The sequence below is a fragment of the Euleptes europaea genome, chromosome 12, assembly GCF_029931775.1.
Source record: "Euleptes europaea isolate rEulEur1 chromosome 12, rEulEur1.hap1, whole genome shotgun sequence".
NCBI lineage: Eukaryota > Metazoa > Chordata > Lepidosauria > Squamata > Sphaerodactylidae > Euleptes > Euleptes europaea.
The window spans coordinates 32489713-32506220 of NC_079323.1; the positions used below are offsets into that span (position 1 = coordinate 32489713).

Genomic DNA, 16508 nt, shown 5'->3' on the forward strand with positions numbered 1-16508 from the left:
AATGTGACACCTGCATGAGCACAGTGCTCATGACCAGTGCCATGATTCTCTTTTCAGGTAAGATAGCTGTGAATAAAGTCTGAACATCTGGCTCACAGCTATTCACTTTACAAGGTGTAGAATCAAACAGTATCTTCACTGGGTTGTAAAGGCAGTGAAACAAACACACAGACACAACACCACTCCCAGTGTGAAGCAGCCAAATGGAAAGGGCTTCAGCATCTCAAATTTGCTAGCCCTTCAGAAGCAATACCTTGACTGTGAACCTACAGTGTGATTGCAGTGGTCCAGCTTCTCTACCATTTTAGTTTAATGTACCGCGTCTGACAAGCTAGGGAAAGCGGAGACTATACCACTCCACTCAGCAAAGTTTGAAGCCTTCCTGTAACTTAAGTGCCTCCTCCTCCTCCTCCAACTCTGCTCAGTGGAGTGATAGGATAGGGGTAGGATCCACCCCAGTATCAAAGCACCCTTGCACCCAATGGAGACAGATTCAGATACTCCAGCTACCTCTCCGTCAGTCACACTCACTCGCCCAAGACAGCCAAAATATCCCTTAGTCTGCTTTACAACAGAAAGGAAGACCTGCGCCATGAATCACAAAAAAAGCTGGATTTTCTTTTCCTTTCTCCAGTGCTTCTTTCAAAAACCCAAGATATAGTAATGAGCAATGGGGCAGGGAATGGGAACGGACCCAGAAGAGGTGTCATTCAGCTAATTCGAAACTTTGCTGAACAAGCCTTACATGGTAAAGTCACACCGCTGACTTCTGACCCCAACCCAAGGTGTTCCCAGGAAGAAGAACTGCTTGGACTTACTACAAAGATCACATGCAGCCAAGTGTACTCTAATCCCTCCTACAACAGGCAAGAGCCAGTTTCAGATAAGAGCCAGGGGAGAGAGGGCAGGCTCACCAGCCTTTCATTTTAAAAAAGACTGAGCCCCATAGCCTATTTGTTTCTCATTTACAAGTAAAGCTTTGAACTCAGCATGGTGTAGTGGTTTAAAGCAGTGGTTTGGAGCGGTGGACTCTGATCTGGAGAAGCGGGTTGGATTCCCCACTCCTCCACATGAGTGGCGGACGCTAATCTGGTGAACTAGGTTGGTTTCTCCACTCCTACACATGAAGCCAGCTGGGTGACCTTGGGCTAGTCACAGCTCTTCGAGCTCTCTCAACCCCACCTACCTCACAGGGTGTCTGTTGTGGGGAGGGGAAGGGGAGGTGATTGTAAGCCGGTTTGATTCTGCCTTAAGTGGTAGAGAAAGTCGGCATATAAAAACCAACTCTTCTTCTCTTAAGATTTTCTTAACAATCAATGCTTATCTGTACTAAGCAATCCCAAGTATTTACTCTTGCTTTGTAACAAATGCTCTGCTGGATGACACAAATATCCACCTAGTCCAACATTCTTTGCAATCATTTCAGCAACCAAAGGATGGTCCAGCGGTAATCAACCAACAGCCCTCCAGCACATCTGCCTTCTGCCAGCTCCTGCTGTAACTAACCTACATGAGGAAAACCACACATATGTGACCCAGAACTCAGATGATTCCCAGGCATACTCCTAGTTGGTTGCAGGAGTCCGCCATAGTGGGCGACCCTGAGCAGCATATTCGCATGGCAGCATTCCAGATTCCTAGTGGATGGGGCCTTATATTCATGATGAGGACAGTTTCAGAACCAGGGACGTTTGGTATGCTGAAGTTCGAAAAGCTTTACCCCTAGTACAAGCTCCATGTACAAAGTCCTCCAAATTCAAGCTCAGTTTATAATGGGGTTTATCACCCATTTATCTCCCTGCCAGAGTTATTGCTAGTTAATGATGAACTCTGCAAACAGACTTCTCCCTCCTCGCCAATGGATCTCTTTTAAGTCCTTCTCATGGGTTTTGGTTTTCTTTACTTGGGAAGGGGGAGGAGATTGACAAGGAAACTGGTGCATTTTTTCCCTTTGCTTATTCCAAGCTCTATCAGAAAAGAAAAAAGCTTAGGAAGACTAGATCCCTCCCCCTCCAGAATTTTTTGGGACACTTAGAAAAAAACAGATTCCAAGAGGTAGGGCGATTGCCTGCTGCTAGATATGATACAGTCAGGATTTTAAATATTAAAAGCTGCACCTGTGTCTCAAATAAGCACCTGTGCAGACAAGAGGAAGTAACATTCATTTACATTTTAAGCTGGAAACACTGACTACTATCCAAAACTATACATATATAAAGATGCTGGATGGCCTAGGCTAGCCTGATCTTGTCAGATCTTAGAAGCTAAGCAGGGTCAGCCCTGGTTAGTATTTGGATGGGAGACCACCAAGGAAGTCCAGGGTTGCTATACAGAGGAAAGCACTGGCAAACCACCTCTGTTAGTCTCTTGCCTTGAAAACCCCCAGAAGGGGTCACCATAAGTCGGCAGCGACTTGATAGCACTTTACACACACACAAGCACAGAAATAAGTACCATTTGTCCAGGATGATATACAGCAATTTATTAGAGAATTTTCCAGTGCACGTTATGGATTTCTATGCTCTCAGCTTCCATTCTGAGCACACACAAAAGACCCTAGTATTTGGGGCAAAACTACTTTGTCTGCTCTGCACACCCATAACTCCCTACCCCTTTGTCTTTTCCTATCCCTCCTGCCTCTTACCAAAATAAATCAAAACATCAAGTGCACAGTTCAGAACAGGCAAGCCAAGCCACCTTAATAATTGCTAGCAGCAGCTGTTTTGAGCTGCATAAAGGGCCCAATCCAACTGAAGCCTTACATGCACTGTTCTAAGCACATGCAGCTGTTCTAGCATGGATACAAAGGGCAACTGGATCAGGCCCAAATTATTTGAAAAGCAAAGCTTCAACTAGCGTGTGTGAGTTTTTAAATAGCCCTGCATCTGCTTCATTGCTTAGAAGCCTTAGAGAAAGTAGCTGTTCTAGGAGTATCAATAACTGGACACAAGAATATCATTTATTCCACTACTGGGTCTGCCTGTTGAACAGCCAGGGGCAAGCTTAAGAAGGGTGCGGAAGATGATATCAGGAGAAATTCTATCTCCCATCCCAATGAAATGGAAATGCATCCCGCGGCCGTTATAACAAGGCATTCCACATGCTTGTTCTCCCATGAGTTTTAGGTCAACTTTTAACTGAATTAATTGATGCGTGTTGATCAGTGATGTTGAAAGTAATGAGAAATGAAGTTCATGCTGTTTCTGTGGCCACTTTGGCCTCACACCATGCTCAAGTTCTATTCAGACTGGCAAATCAGCCTTACTGTGGGCAGGCAAAGGGCAGGGGGTTTCCCACTTGGAATACTTCCCAGACAGTGCCGAGCGTAAGCATTTCAAAAGCAAGGAGGGTTCCCTGTTGTACCAGTATGTCACAAGAATTATCCTTGTGGCAAATGTTTTGTAGAACCAGGGCTAAACTGAGAATGGCTTTGGACTGTTGCTGAAATTCTGAATTCTCAATGTTTAGATAGACTCCTCTGGCTTCACTACAGTTAGGTAGCTCAGAAACTGTTGTGTGGTTAAAAAAGGTAAAGGTCCCCTGTGCAAGCACTGGGTCATTCCTAACCCATGGGGTGACGTCACATCCCGATGTTTACTAGGCAGACTTTTGTTTGCGGGGTGGTTTGCCAGTGCCTTCCCCAGTCATCTTCCCTTTACCCCCAGCAAGCTGGGTACTCATTTTACCAACCTCAGAAGGATGGAAGGCTGAGTCAACGTTGAGCCGGTTACCTGAAACCGACTTCTGTCGGGATCTAACTCAGGTCGTGAGCAGAGCTTGGACTGCAGTACTGTATCTTACCACTCTGAGCCACGGGGCTCTGTTGTGTGGCTAGTTGTCCCATAAGCCACACCTACTCAGCGATGCATCTCCTATTTTACCCTCCCCTACTGACCGAGTGTCTGAATACATTTTTCCTGTTCTAAGCTGCAGCTCCAAAGCCAAGCAGAAAAGTCACAGCGGTATCATTCTGCCTGGCCTGATTCTCTCCTCCTTTCCCCAGGCCCAACCCCAGTTTCTGAGCAAGCCGAGATGTGGTTTCTTATCTACCTGAAAAAGCCAAATTATTCCAAACTGAAAAGAAAACATTTTCATGTTGATAATTAGCACGTTACAAAACCCTTGATGCTGAGTTTGCTCCATCCTTCCATATATACCTAGGACACAAAGGTGTACCTACTGCAGTATCCCAGCTAGGTTACCTTTAGGATTGCCAAACCCAGGTTGAGAAGTTCTGGGGGATTTGGGGATAGAGCCTGGGTAGAGTAGAGGTTAGGGGTTAGGAAGGAGAGAGAACGCAACGGGGTATAATTCCATAGAATCCACCCTCCAAAGCAGCCATTTTTTTTAGAGGAACTGATCTCTGTAGTATGTAGATCAGTTGTAAATCCAGGAGATCTTCCGGCACTACCTTGAGGTTGGAAACCCTAGTTGCTATGCTTGCAGAGAATTTCCCCAGGTTTTTTTTTTGGTAACTTGTAAAATGGTGGTTGCCCAATCATTTAGCCTGTTTATGCTGCACCTCACTATGGCTTATGGAAGATCCTAGGGTTGCTGTTGACGCATCCACTCCTTGCCTCGCATCTCTGATAATATTTGCTGAATGGGATGCATAATGTTGTTGCATTAAGTATATCCCTGCCCCGTGCAAGTGGCAGCCAGTGAACTGGAGCGGGGGAGGAGGAAACACTGAATGCAAGACACCACACCACAATCCTTTAAATAACAGATGCTAGTGAGAAGGGTAAAAGGGGTGTGTGAGTTAGCAACTTTGCAGTTAGTATTTTGTTTTTTAACAAAAGGATGCTACTTCTTAGTATGGAGAGGGGAGAGAGATCTATGTCCCTGATGGATCTGGGCAAAGAAAGCAGAATTGGTAGTTCAAGACAAGGCTTGTTTCCTCATCAACAGCCTTTGGCGAAGCCAGAAGCATGATTAACAACTGATGTTTTCAAGTTTTATTCCTACTAAATGATCTAATTTGCCCCTCAGGAATCCTTGATGAATGTGTCAGTTTGGAATTTGTTATTTAGGTTCACAAAGTGTTTGCTGAAACCCAGCACAACTTTTTACTCTGAAATAACTACTGGAGGAGCCCCATGGTGCAGAGTGGTAAGCTGCAGTACTGCAGTCAAAAGCTCTGCTCACGACCCTTGATCCCGACAGAAATCGGGTTCAGGTAGCCGGTTCAAGGTTGACTCAACCTTTCATCCTTCCGAGGTCGGTAAAATGAGTACCCAGCTTGCTGGGGGTAAAATGTAGATGACTGGGGAAGGCTATGGCAAACCACCCTGTAAACATAGTCTGCCCAGTAAATGTCGGGATATGCCATCACCCCATGGGTCAGTAACAACCCAGTGCTTGCACAGGGGACTACCTTTACCGGGGTCCAAAGGTCCCACTCCGCTTCCAGCAGTGCCTTCTTCCAGTGCAGAGCTCCTTTGAACAGCAGCAGACTCCACCATTAGTAGAACAGAACACCTTCAGATTCAACTCTAGGGTTAGTTTCAACAAACTTATGTAATACTCTACTCACAAGAGTGTTAACACCGAGCTAAAGTGTTAGAGGCAGACTTGAAGCCTTGCCTTACCACTCATTCCCCTCTAAGAGTATTAGTAAAGTTCCTGTTTTGGGGGAGGGCAGACTGGAACTCACAACAGAGTGGAATGCTGCCATTCCCTGCCTCCCTGCCTCTCGGGGCTGTTTCACTTCTTATACGCTTGAGATTTTGCTTGTGCACCATAATGTGTGAAGTAGAGTGCTGCTGCCTATCCCATATACAGACAATTGGGGGACACACACTTGGACATCACTTTAGACATAACAGTTACACACATCACTGTCCCTCACAAAAAACTGCATAAGAAAAAATGTAATGTATGAGGAGACCCTTCCATTATCTCGACACAAGGAAGTCACTGGTGCCTTTTACTCTGAAAGCAGAAGTACTGTTTTGCTCTGAAGGTTATCTGAAGACTAAACAGAAATCTCTGATAACTCCTTACAACAGATTTCCTCCTTTACCCCTGACAACTTTCATTAAATGCCTACCTCTCCAAAATAAATAAATGCTTCCCAGCTCTTGCTAAATGCAAACAAGAACAACTCCTTCCAGCAACCTTAGACTAACAATACATCGTGAGCATGTGGGACAGAATGTACTGATGTGCCATTGAGACACAACTAATTTACAATAACCCCAGCAAGGGGCTTTCGAGGCAAGTGAGAAGCAGAAATGGTTTGGTGGGACAGAAAGCATGAAGAAAAAGGTGTTCAAATGTTGCAAAAAGAATCCAAGATATAAGAGCTAGTAATTCACAAATCCTGAACTGGTAGCTTCTTATGCTCCCTGCTCCAACACTGCAGTCCCCAATGGTGAAACTAGATTTCTTGCTTTGCTGGTATGACAGCGGAGTCAAGGGTGTCAGTGTGGTGTTGCAGGTAGAGTGTCAGATTAGGGGCTGGGAGGCTTGGATTTGAATACCCATTCTGCCACAGAAGCTTCCTAGGTGACCTTGGACCAGCACTCTCTCTTAGCATAACCAGCTTTATTTGTGAGAATAAAATGGAGGAGAGGACGACAATATTGTAAGCTGATTTAGGTCCCCATTGGGGAGAAAAACAAGGTATAAATAGTTTGGCTCAGATTTTTCCCATTCTGTAAAAGGGGTTCTATAGCCTAGTCCTATCCAAATATAATAACGTTTCCACATACATATGCATGGAGACTCTGAAGGCAATCACTAGATTTGCCCTTTTGATTCAAAGTTCCTACTCATGTGTATTGGTTTTTCCAGAAACATGCCAGTAAACCATCTGTGGAATTCAGATGTGGTGATATCCAGAACTGCTGCTTCCTTAAATGGGAAACTTCGTCTTCAGGAGGCTGACAATTTTTTCTACCATCTACCTGCAATGTTAGTCTACATTCATCTTGCATTTTGGGACCAAATCTAACTGCAAGTAAGATCTGGTCAACACATATGAACCAATGAAGTGATAAATATCCAAGTTAGTAACAAATGCACCCTGCAAACACCCTCAAATTAACTGTATATTATAATTGTGTGAGAACCCTTGGGATTCTTGCTTGAAAAGTGGGCTAGGGGGAAAAATTAGAGAAGGAAATGTGCAGGACCAGAACCTCTTATGGGGGGGGCAGTATTCAAAAATGTAACATAACCCCCTGCATTTGTAGGTGATAGAGCTCACTGTCCCATCTTCAGATTCTACCATCTCATTTTTCATGTAACAACTGGGTCTGAAAACAAATTAGTCTTGATAAATTTAAGTAAATCAAACAGGAGATGAAGTCATGATCCACCTTTACCCGCATTAACACCTGTATCTAGCATGTAAAAAAATCATGCTTTAATACCGAGCCTTGTAAACATGACCATTTATAGCAGAACCCGGTTTAATATCACCAGTATTTGTTCTTTTTGAGCCCCATTATGGTGACACGTGAGTGGCTTTTCAGTCAAAGCTGTGTTAATACCTCTAGTACACAGCAATATCTCTGCTGGTATTAACATCTAGAAACAAGCATCCATGACAAGCTTACCCAGTTGCCAATAATCATACAGTTACATAGTACATGATCTACACTGATGTCAGAGGCCACAAACACATACAAATCACTCAACTAAATACCACTAGAAGGAAATGATGTAAGCGAGTCTCAGTTCTTTACAAAGTTGCAGGCGTCAGACAGGAATTCTTTTGTTACCCACCTGATGTACTTGGGAATGGTTACTACTGTTTGTATGCCACCAGAGGTAATCAGTGAGAGCCAGTATAGTGTAGTGGTTAAGGTGTCAGAGTAGGACCTAGGAATCCCAGGTTCAAATCCTCACTCGTGCCATGGAAGCTAGCTGGGTGACCCTGGACGAGTCACACACTCTCAGCCCCAACTCTGGCTAGTATTTGGATGGGAGACCTCCAGGGTCATGACGCGGAGGCAGGCAATGGCAAACCACCTCCAAATGTCTCTTGCCTTGAAAACCCTATGGGGTTGCCATTAGTCAACTGTGATCTGATGGCAAAAACAAAAAGAGATAATCAAGACAAGCCAGTTATGATGTACCTTCATAATACAGTGGCTCTTTGTACATGTCTCCAGCTTATTATCTTGAATGCACTGTCCCATTCACCAGCTTAATCTTTACTGCCAATAACTATTGGAATGATTGGTTCTGTGTACACAAACAGTACGGTAATTCCCAGCATTCAGAAAACCAGGATTAGAGGGAATGAACAGGCAAGGATTCAGAACAACCATTTCCTTCGTCCTAAACATTTGTAAATGTGAACTCCCTTTATTTATTAATTTGCAAACAGAGCCCTGTCTGACTGTAAGTGCTACATATACCAGCCCCTAGCACGCTTTTATCACTTCCATAGGAACAAGGCTGTCACTTTCTTTTCCAAGAGGAAGAGGAAATGGCATGGGTTGTAGGATGTCACATTCTTCTCACTCATAAGTGAGCAATTTGGGGGAGGAGAGAATTCAAGTTTTTAAAAATGTAATGGAACTTCACAAGTAAAGACTGAAATTAGCCAATAACTTAAGTTACCGTGGGGGAATAAATCAACTATGTTTGGGAAGCTGACCCACATTTATAGTAGCAGATATAGTTATAATTTCAGTATAATTATTTCACCAGTAAAAAAGGTTGTGCGATAAAACCTTTAAAAATTGAAATAGGAAAGGAGAAAAGGAAGTCTACAAATATTCCAAAACAGAATTTCCCATTTATACCCCATTTCCTCCTCAACAGATTACCCACAGTGGCTGACAACATTCTTCCCTACTCCATTTTAACCTCACAACAACATTATGAAGTGGATTAGCCTGAAAGTCTGTGACACACCCAAGGTCACCCAATAAGTGCTGATTCCAAACCAGATCTCCCAGATCCTAGTCCAACACTAACCACTACATCATGCTGGGTTTCGTATGCAGGACTACCAGCCAACACGCTGCCACCTTCCACTTGCTTCACAAAGACATTTGACCAGTGTTCTCAGCTAACCGTCGGTACAAATTTTGGGAGTGCCTCCAGCCCACTGATTTTCAGAGATGCACAGAAGTCCCACACTCAAATAATCCATCAAACAGCTAGCTAATCTATACTGGACCCTAGGCAGAACAGTTTCCTCAAGTTTAAGCCAAGAGCACAGCAAGGAGGCAATTAAAGGAGCACAAATTGCTTTTGGACACAGAGAGTTGTACGATTCTGCCATTAACAAGATAAGGATTAACATCATGATAGCCACAGCAAACAGAAAGGATACGGCTTGCCGCCCAAGACGGAGTTGCAAAATAAAGATGGAAATCGGCACTGATCACAACCGCTCACATTATAGCTATCCACCATGCACTTTTGATAATATGGATTCAATACAAATACCCACGAGCCATATGAATCATTACTTCCAGAGTTATTAAAAGCAGTTTGAGTAAGAGCTCAAAGAGATGCAACTTCCCTTGATGGCAGGAACAACTTTGTGACAGATACTGAATAGATTCTAGTCTATGAGCCATTCTAACTTGAAAAACTTGACAGCTGCTTCGTACACTGCAAAACTCCTCCACGGAGGGTACTTTCCACCAATAAAACTTAGTGAAGAAATTATCCATACATTGTATGCGACAAATGGAATTTACTTAAAACATGTCTACCTCATTTTCTGATATTAGGGCATATAAGGAATTAAGAACCATGTCTTAAAAACACAAGTCAAAATAACACAGCGTTATCACAGAAAATAGGGGAAAGATGTTCACACTTGGATACTCACTCCTCCCTTTGAACACGCTGGTCTAATTCCTTATTTCCACTTCCATGGTAAATTGCGATGTAGCATTAATACAAGCTGCCAAACTTCAGTTTGTGTTTTCCTTGAATGCCAGGACTACATACCAGTTTGGAATCCTGGCTTGAAGGGAAAGCATAAACCACAATTTTGCAGTTCAAACACAACAACAAGCTATGATTTGCCACAAAACCAGGAGTCATTCATTAGCTGGCTATGCATGAGGGGATGAGAAAGTGCAGAAGTCCAACGATACCTCCAGGCTGGTTCACATAGCAGCAAACTATGGTTTGCTGTTATGTCTGCATCATGCCATTAAACTGGAAGTATCAAGATTAGCAAGTTACACTCTGGGATGTTTTCTGCAACAGTCATATTTACTACCAACTACAATGCCAGAAACCATGGAGTCAGATGAAATTCCTAGAGGATGTATGGTTCCTAGGTTGGGGTCAGCTACTAAGAAGCCCTTTTCTTGTGTAAACGCATACCTCACCTTAGATGGTAGGAATCAAGGAATGCACAGGAAACATGCGGGGTATTTGCTCATGTACCTATCTGTGTCTAGATGCAATAAAGAATAATAATCAGATATCCAATCACTACATGTTTCAATCTATACATGGGTTTCTTGCACATTCTTACCACCTACCATGCAGGAATCTTGCAGTGGGTATTTCAGCCCTGAATTGTGCAGATTTGGGGCTGGCTTAATCATTACATTGTGCAATAGAAGGTAATTGCCCTATACAAGAAAGCCACTGGGGGTGGGGGGGGGGAAGGCTTCCACCTGTTGGGAAGCAGCAGCAGCCCCAAGAGCAAAGCGCCATGTGGTTTGGCCCAGTTATTTCCCACACTAACCAAGTGATAGTTGTTACCAATAGATACACCCCATGGGTGGTTAAAACGCCATGTAAAACTGTACACAGGGCAACAAATACACAAATGCATTTTCCAGCAGCTTTCAAGTGAACAAAACCAGCTCAGAAAGTAGGCACTAGCAAAAATGGCACCTTAATTATAGTGCAATTCTCTGGATAGGGCAGCAGAGTTCTGAGAATATACTTATTTTTAGGGTTGCCAGGTCCCTCTTCCCCACCAGTGGGAGGTTTTTGGGGCGGAGCCTAAGGAGGGCAGGGTTTGAGGAGGGGACTTCAATGCCATAGAGTACAATTGCCAAAGTGGCCATTTTCTCCAGTTGAACTGATCTCTATCGGCTGGAGATTAGTTGTAATAGTGGGAAATCTCCAGCTAGTACCTGGAGGTTGGCAACCCTACTTATTTCTCCCTCTCTGCTGGAGTTTGTAAAGGTTGCTCAATATTACACTAACTGCCCTCATCACGTGGCAAGGTCAATAGCCACAGTTGCAGTTGTGGGGATATTTACAGTACTCATCCAGATAACAAGCAACACAGATTGACAATGCACACTATATATTGTCTAGTTTATCAAGAGGAATGCTGCATAGTCATTGTCGGGGCTGCTTCCCAAAAACTTCCGAAAGCCTTTTCAGACAGTATAACTTGCAGCAGAAATTCGATTCATACATATGTGTATAGCCACAAGTTTTAAATATCCTGTACCCTGTTTGTCAGCTCCCCTGAACAAGTGCTTAGCCACTGTGTGAAACAGGATGCTGGACTAGATGGACCACTGTTCTGATCCAGCAGGGCTCTTCTTATGTCCTAATGCAAAAAAGCTTGATCATGCCTTGGATTTGAAGCTCCAAAACTGATCAGAAAGTAAACGTTGATGTCTTCCAATGACTTGCTGCCTGGATATGGACCATGCCAATGTCATGCACAACTGGGAAGCTCCTGACAGGGGCAAGGTTTAAATTGGAGCCTCCCCAGGATCGGGGTCGCTGCATTACCTCGTCTTTGACCGCTTGTGTGTTTTGCTACACATAGGCAAAAGCAGAGTAAAGGATGTGTCACCATGACTCAGAGATGCACAGCCGGACAATATGGCTCAACAAGCACCAGCAGTCTTTAACCCAGTGCTCCCTTGATTAATAACACATTACAGCAGACAGTGCTGCAAAGTATCACTCGCCATATCATTCACTGACTAATGCCAAAGCGAGCCTTCCTTGTCTCAGGCAGATAAGCTAAAATGATTTTGGGAAGCCAACATGCATCCATGTGCATCATCCTCTAAAAAACTTTACTTGGGGCAATCTAGATCTCACTTAACGTCTCAAAAAGAAGGAAAAGCCCAGGTTCCTGGTCTCTTGTGTTTAAGTGTTATGTAATAAGTCTTGCGGGAATAGTTACAGGTACAGCCATCTTGTAAGTGCCCCCTACTGTCCATGTCTGGAACAGCCACCATTCAGCTCGAGTTGTACATTTGGGAGTGGAGAAGGCACTTAAAAACCAAGAAATGACATGGAATAGTAAGAATTACAAACGACATGAGAGAATCACATGAAACCGCACAGGAATATATATATCCCAGCTCAGGTTCACATATCTGACATGTGTACATTTTCTTTTAAAATGGCAAGAGGCCACAATGACCAAATTAATAGCTCCACCATTTTAAGTCACGAGAGAAGGGAAAATATAACCCTGCTGGGCTTCAAATTATTATTAAACTGAACCAAAACTACATGTGCCAAATGAAAATATTTAAAACATGTTCCGCAATTCCATGAATCATATTGTGTTTGGAAAGACGCTTGTTTCATAATATATTTGTAGTCCATCATCTGCTATCTTAAGACTCGAGTTTATATAACGTTCTCACAAAGAACTCATCCTTTTAATCAGTAGTATGTAGGTGTGTGATGTTAAAGCCTGTATATTGCAAAGGTGCTGGGAACTAGTGAGATGTACACAGCACACACTATGCGAAGGACAGGTTAAAGATCAATTTTGCCTTCAATACAGGTACAGCTCTTCATTGTTTGTTTTCCCCACATAAATGACTGGCTGCCATTCATTCTTAAGCAACAGAGACACTTTGGCACCATGGTGGTAGTGGAATAAACTTGTTCCTGGCTACCCCACTCATTGGGAATCGAAGCTACATCTACCTCCATCTTTTGGTAGCCCCTACCTCCATCTTTTCATCTTAACAGTCTTACTCTGCGTTCTATTTCTTGGCCCTAGTAGTTACTGAGAACTAGTTTTATACAGGATTCCCACTTTTTAGAAATCCCTGCCAATTCCTAGAAGCTGATCATTCTGTCCGTATACGCCCAAAGGCAATTAAGAGTGGAATGTTAGGGCATAGATTTCAATGGGCTTAGAACTGAAAAACTCTGCAGTCCTATGAAGAGGGCTATTTAAACCCCACACCTTGGCTACAGTCAGATCCAGCTCTTGCTACAGAAACATAAATGCATTGTTCCAAGTGTCGTCCTTGACAGCCACCATCATTTCAGTCATGGGCAATCAACGGAGGTGGAGCAGTTCAATTGGACACGGGTGTGTAAGAGGTTCGCTCTGCATGCCGTAAACTGGCAGAGAGGCTGCATCTCATTAATGGGGTCCACTCCTCCAGCCCCACACCTTGCCAATGTCCTCTAATTATGTCATCTGAAGATTCCCAGCTGTTCTACACGGAGCAAGAAGGGATGTGACTCACACACACCATCCTTGGTATCCAACAGCTTTCAGGCCATTTGCAATGTGAGAAAGCAGCAGCAGCTGGGACCAGAGAAGGCAACAGAAACCAGAGGGAGCAAGCCAGGTAAGCTGCTACACTGCCAGATCAGCCTGGTTGTCCATAGGCAAGGCAGACTAGCCTACAGACTGGTGTCTTTTGCTGAAGTAAAACACTAACAGCCCATTCCTCGGCGGACGGCGGGGAAGAGGAACAGCCACGCCTCCTCCTAAGCCATCTCGTGTATGCCGCGAAACAAAAAAAAGCCATCTTGCGGCTGTTTTTTGTTTAAACGGGGCCTCTTGCCCCATTGAAAACAGCAACGTTGCACCTGCTAAAAAGCAGGCGCAGCAACCGTGTTCCCGGCACCGGCGTACTGGCGCAAATGGGGACAGGAAGCCACCTAACTGGTGGCTCCTCCCCCCGCCCCACCCCCACGCCAGTGCAGCCATTGTACACGGTGGCCTTAGCCACGGAGAGGCCGCACTGCCGGTGGGGCACGGTGCAGCTCCACGGCGCTTGGGCGCCGGCAGAACTGCCCTCCCCGCTAGCGTAAGTGTGTGTAAACGTGTGATTACACGCACTTATGTGGCGGGGAGGTCACGCCTCCTCATCCCGAATCTCAGGAATGGGCTGTAAGAGACCAGTCACAAATGCAAAAGAACCAAACACATGCGCTTCCTTCCATATGCACTAACGGATCTATTCTGCTTCAAAACACCCACACTATTGTCCTATCACATCAAGATACAAAAGGCAGACGTGGATTACAGTGCAACCCTCAGAAGAGTTGCAGCCTTTTAAATCCCGTTGAAATCACTAGGCTTAGAAAGGTGCAACTCTGCTTAGGATGGCACTGTTAGTCCAGTTGTGGGGGAGGAGCATGGAGACAGAGGCATCTGGCTTCATGCTGTGTACCCAGGCTAGAAAGACAAAGCTGAGCACCATCATGCTCTTCCTCGTTGGAAGCACCACGCCTGGGCGTGCAGGTCGTAGGTACCATTGGGCTCCTCCTCATCAGCCACACTGTGCTCAGGCTGGTAAGGAGCACCATGGGCATGGTGGCATCCTGTACCAGCCTGGGTGTGGTGCAGCCAATGAGGAGCAAGCAGCACCTCCTCTCCCTCCAGCCTGCTCTTCGGCCTACCATAAGGGGAGGTGGTGCAGCAGGACCCAACTCTCATTTCAATCTGCAACATGACACGTAGTCTAAATTATCTTCTTTATACATTCATCTTTCTGCTTTGCTTTATATGATTCAAAGGAGGATACCATAAACAGCTGTGCAAGAAAAGGGATTCTAGCAGATATGGCTTGCTATGCTGGAGTGAGAAAAACTGCACTTCCTAAAAGTACCGCCACTAAAGAACTGTTGTAAGTGTAGGAGTCTTCGTCCACTTTTGCATTTGGTATGTCTTCTTTCCTCCTCTTAAGTTAAACAACAAAAAAGCAAGGGAGGATGTGAGTGTCGTTTTCTGGACTGGCCCTAGCCAACATCATCATCTTCAGAAAAAGAACCTGCCCCCTAGTGGACAGAGAGGGATATCACCTGACTGTATGGGCCGCTATAGGGCAACAAGTAAACAAAAAGATAGTGGTGGTGTTACCACTGGTGTGATTCGCACAAAAACAGGAAATGACACACCTGTGGCTCCCAAAGACCAATGGAGCAGAACACTGGCTTTGGATGTAGAAAACCCAGGCTCAAATACTCCCTTGGCCAAAGCTATCTTACACTAGTCTAACTCACAGGAGGTGTTGCTCTGAGCTCCTTAGAGAGAAGAATAAATGTGGGACAAAAGACAACACATAAGAGAGTTTATATAGCTTGTGATACAAAACTGATCTAACCGTAAGATCTGAGAAAAGGCCACAAAACTTTTGAAAGAAGCAGCCAGAAGTTCACTGCTGTAGCTCTAGACCCCACAAGCGCCCCAAAGGCAAAATATGCCGCTCTTGTGGCCTCTCTGTCCTCATCATTACCTGGAGGTGCAACTCGGTCCTGATACTTGGGCTCGAACTCACTGACTGTGAGCAGCATGACTTGGATGGTCCCAATGAAGATACCTGCCAAGCAGCCGTAGAAGATCGTATAGAAGAGAAGGATCTTAACTGTAACAAGAGGGGAAAAAAATACACTATCAAGTACACGTTGCTAGTTATGCACTAGGCCAACTTCAAGATTATAAGCACAATAGCAGGCCGAGACAGAAATTCAAGGGACTTAAAACAAAAGAGGGGGAAATAATACTACACTCGAGAAGTGCACTCCGCCCAAAATAAGCAACACAGACTAGAAACAGTAATTCATTCCATTTAGTGTGTTTCCACACACAGCCTGCAACTGTAAACATCACAAACTACTTCCCTAACCGGTTAGACAAATTAATGGTTCTATTAAAAACCATTATTATAAATAAAATCAATCAATATATATATATATGTCTGCCTTTCTCACTGAGACTCAAGGTGGATTACACAGTGTAAATCGATGCAGTCAATAGGACAGGACATCCAATAAGCAATGTAATAGGATTGAGATTGTGGAAATTAAGACCAAGTTGAAAACATGGAACAAACCTGAAACACAACCTAAGTATTAATATGGTATATTAAACAATGCAGAAAGTACTTAATAGGATAATACAGATGGTACATACTGCACAGAGGATATAGTGCAGTCTCTTTCCGTTTATTAAAACACTCTTCCTGAATCAATTCCATTATAATAAAGCCTTGTTGCCTTTGTAAAAATGCCCTCCTGTAGTGGTTAAGAGCGGTGGTTTGAAGCGGTGGACTCTGATCTAGAGAACCAGGTTTGATTCCCCACTCCTCCACATGAGCGGCGGACACTAATCTGATGAACTAGGTTGGTTTCCCCACTCCTACACATGAAGCCAGCTGGGTGACCTTGGGCTAGTTACAGCTCTCTTAGAGCTCTCTCAGCCCCACCTACCTCACAGGGTGTCTGTTGTGGGGAGGAGAAGAGAAAGTGATTGTAAGCCAGTTTGACTCTTCCTTAAGTGGTGGAGAAAGTTGGCATATAAAAACCAACTCTTCTTCTTCTCCTGAATAATT

General features: G+C 44.3%; 1 protein-coding gene across 1 annotated transcript in view; it reads right to left on the minus strand.

Annotated features, from left to right (window-relative positions):
* The window catches only part of ATP1B1 (ATPase Na+/K+ transporting subunit beta 1), a 33796-nt gene that overhangs the window by 12064 nt on the left and 5224 nt on the right, over window positions 1-16508 (minus strand). The window contains exon 2 of the mRNA XM_056858310.1: window positions 15414-15542. Coding sequence (XP_056714288.1) covers window positions 15414-15542 — 129 coding nt within the window. The remainder of the gene's footprint in view (window positions 1-15413; window positions 15543-16508) is intronic.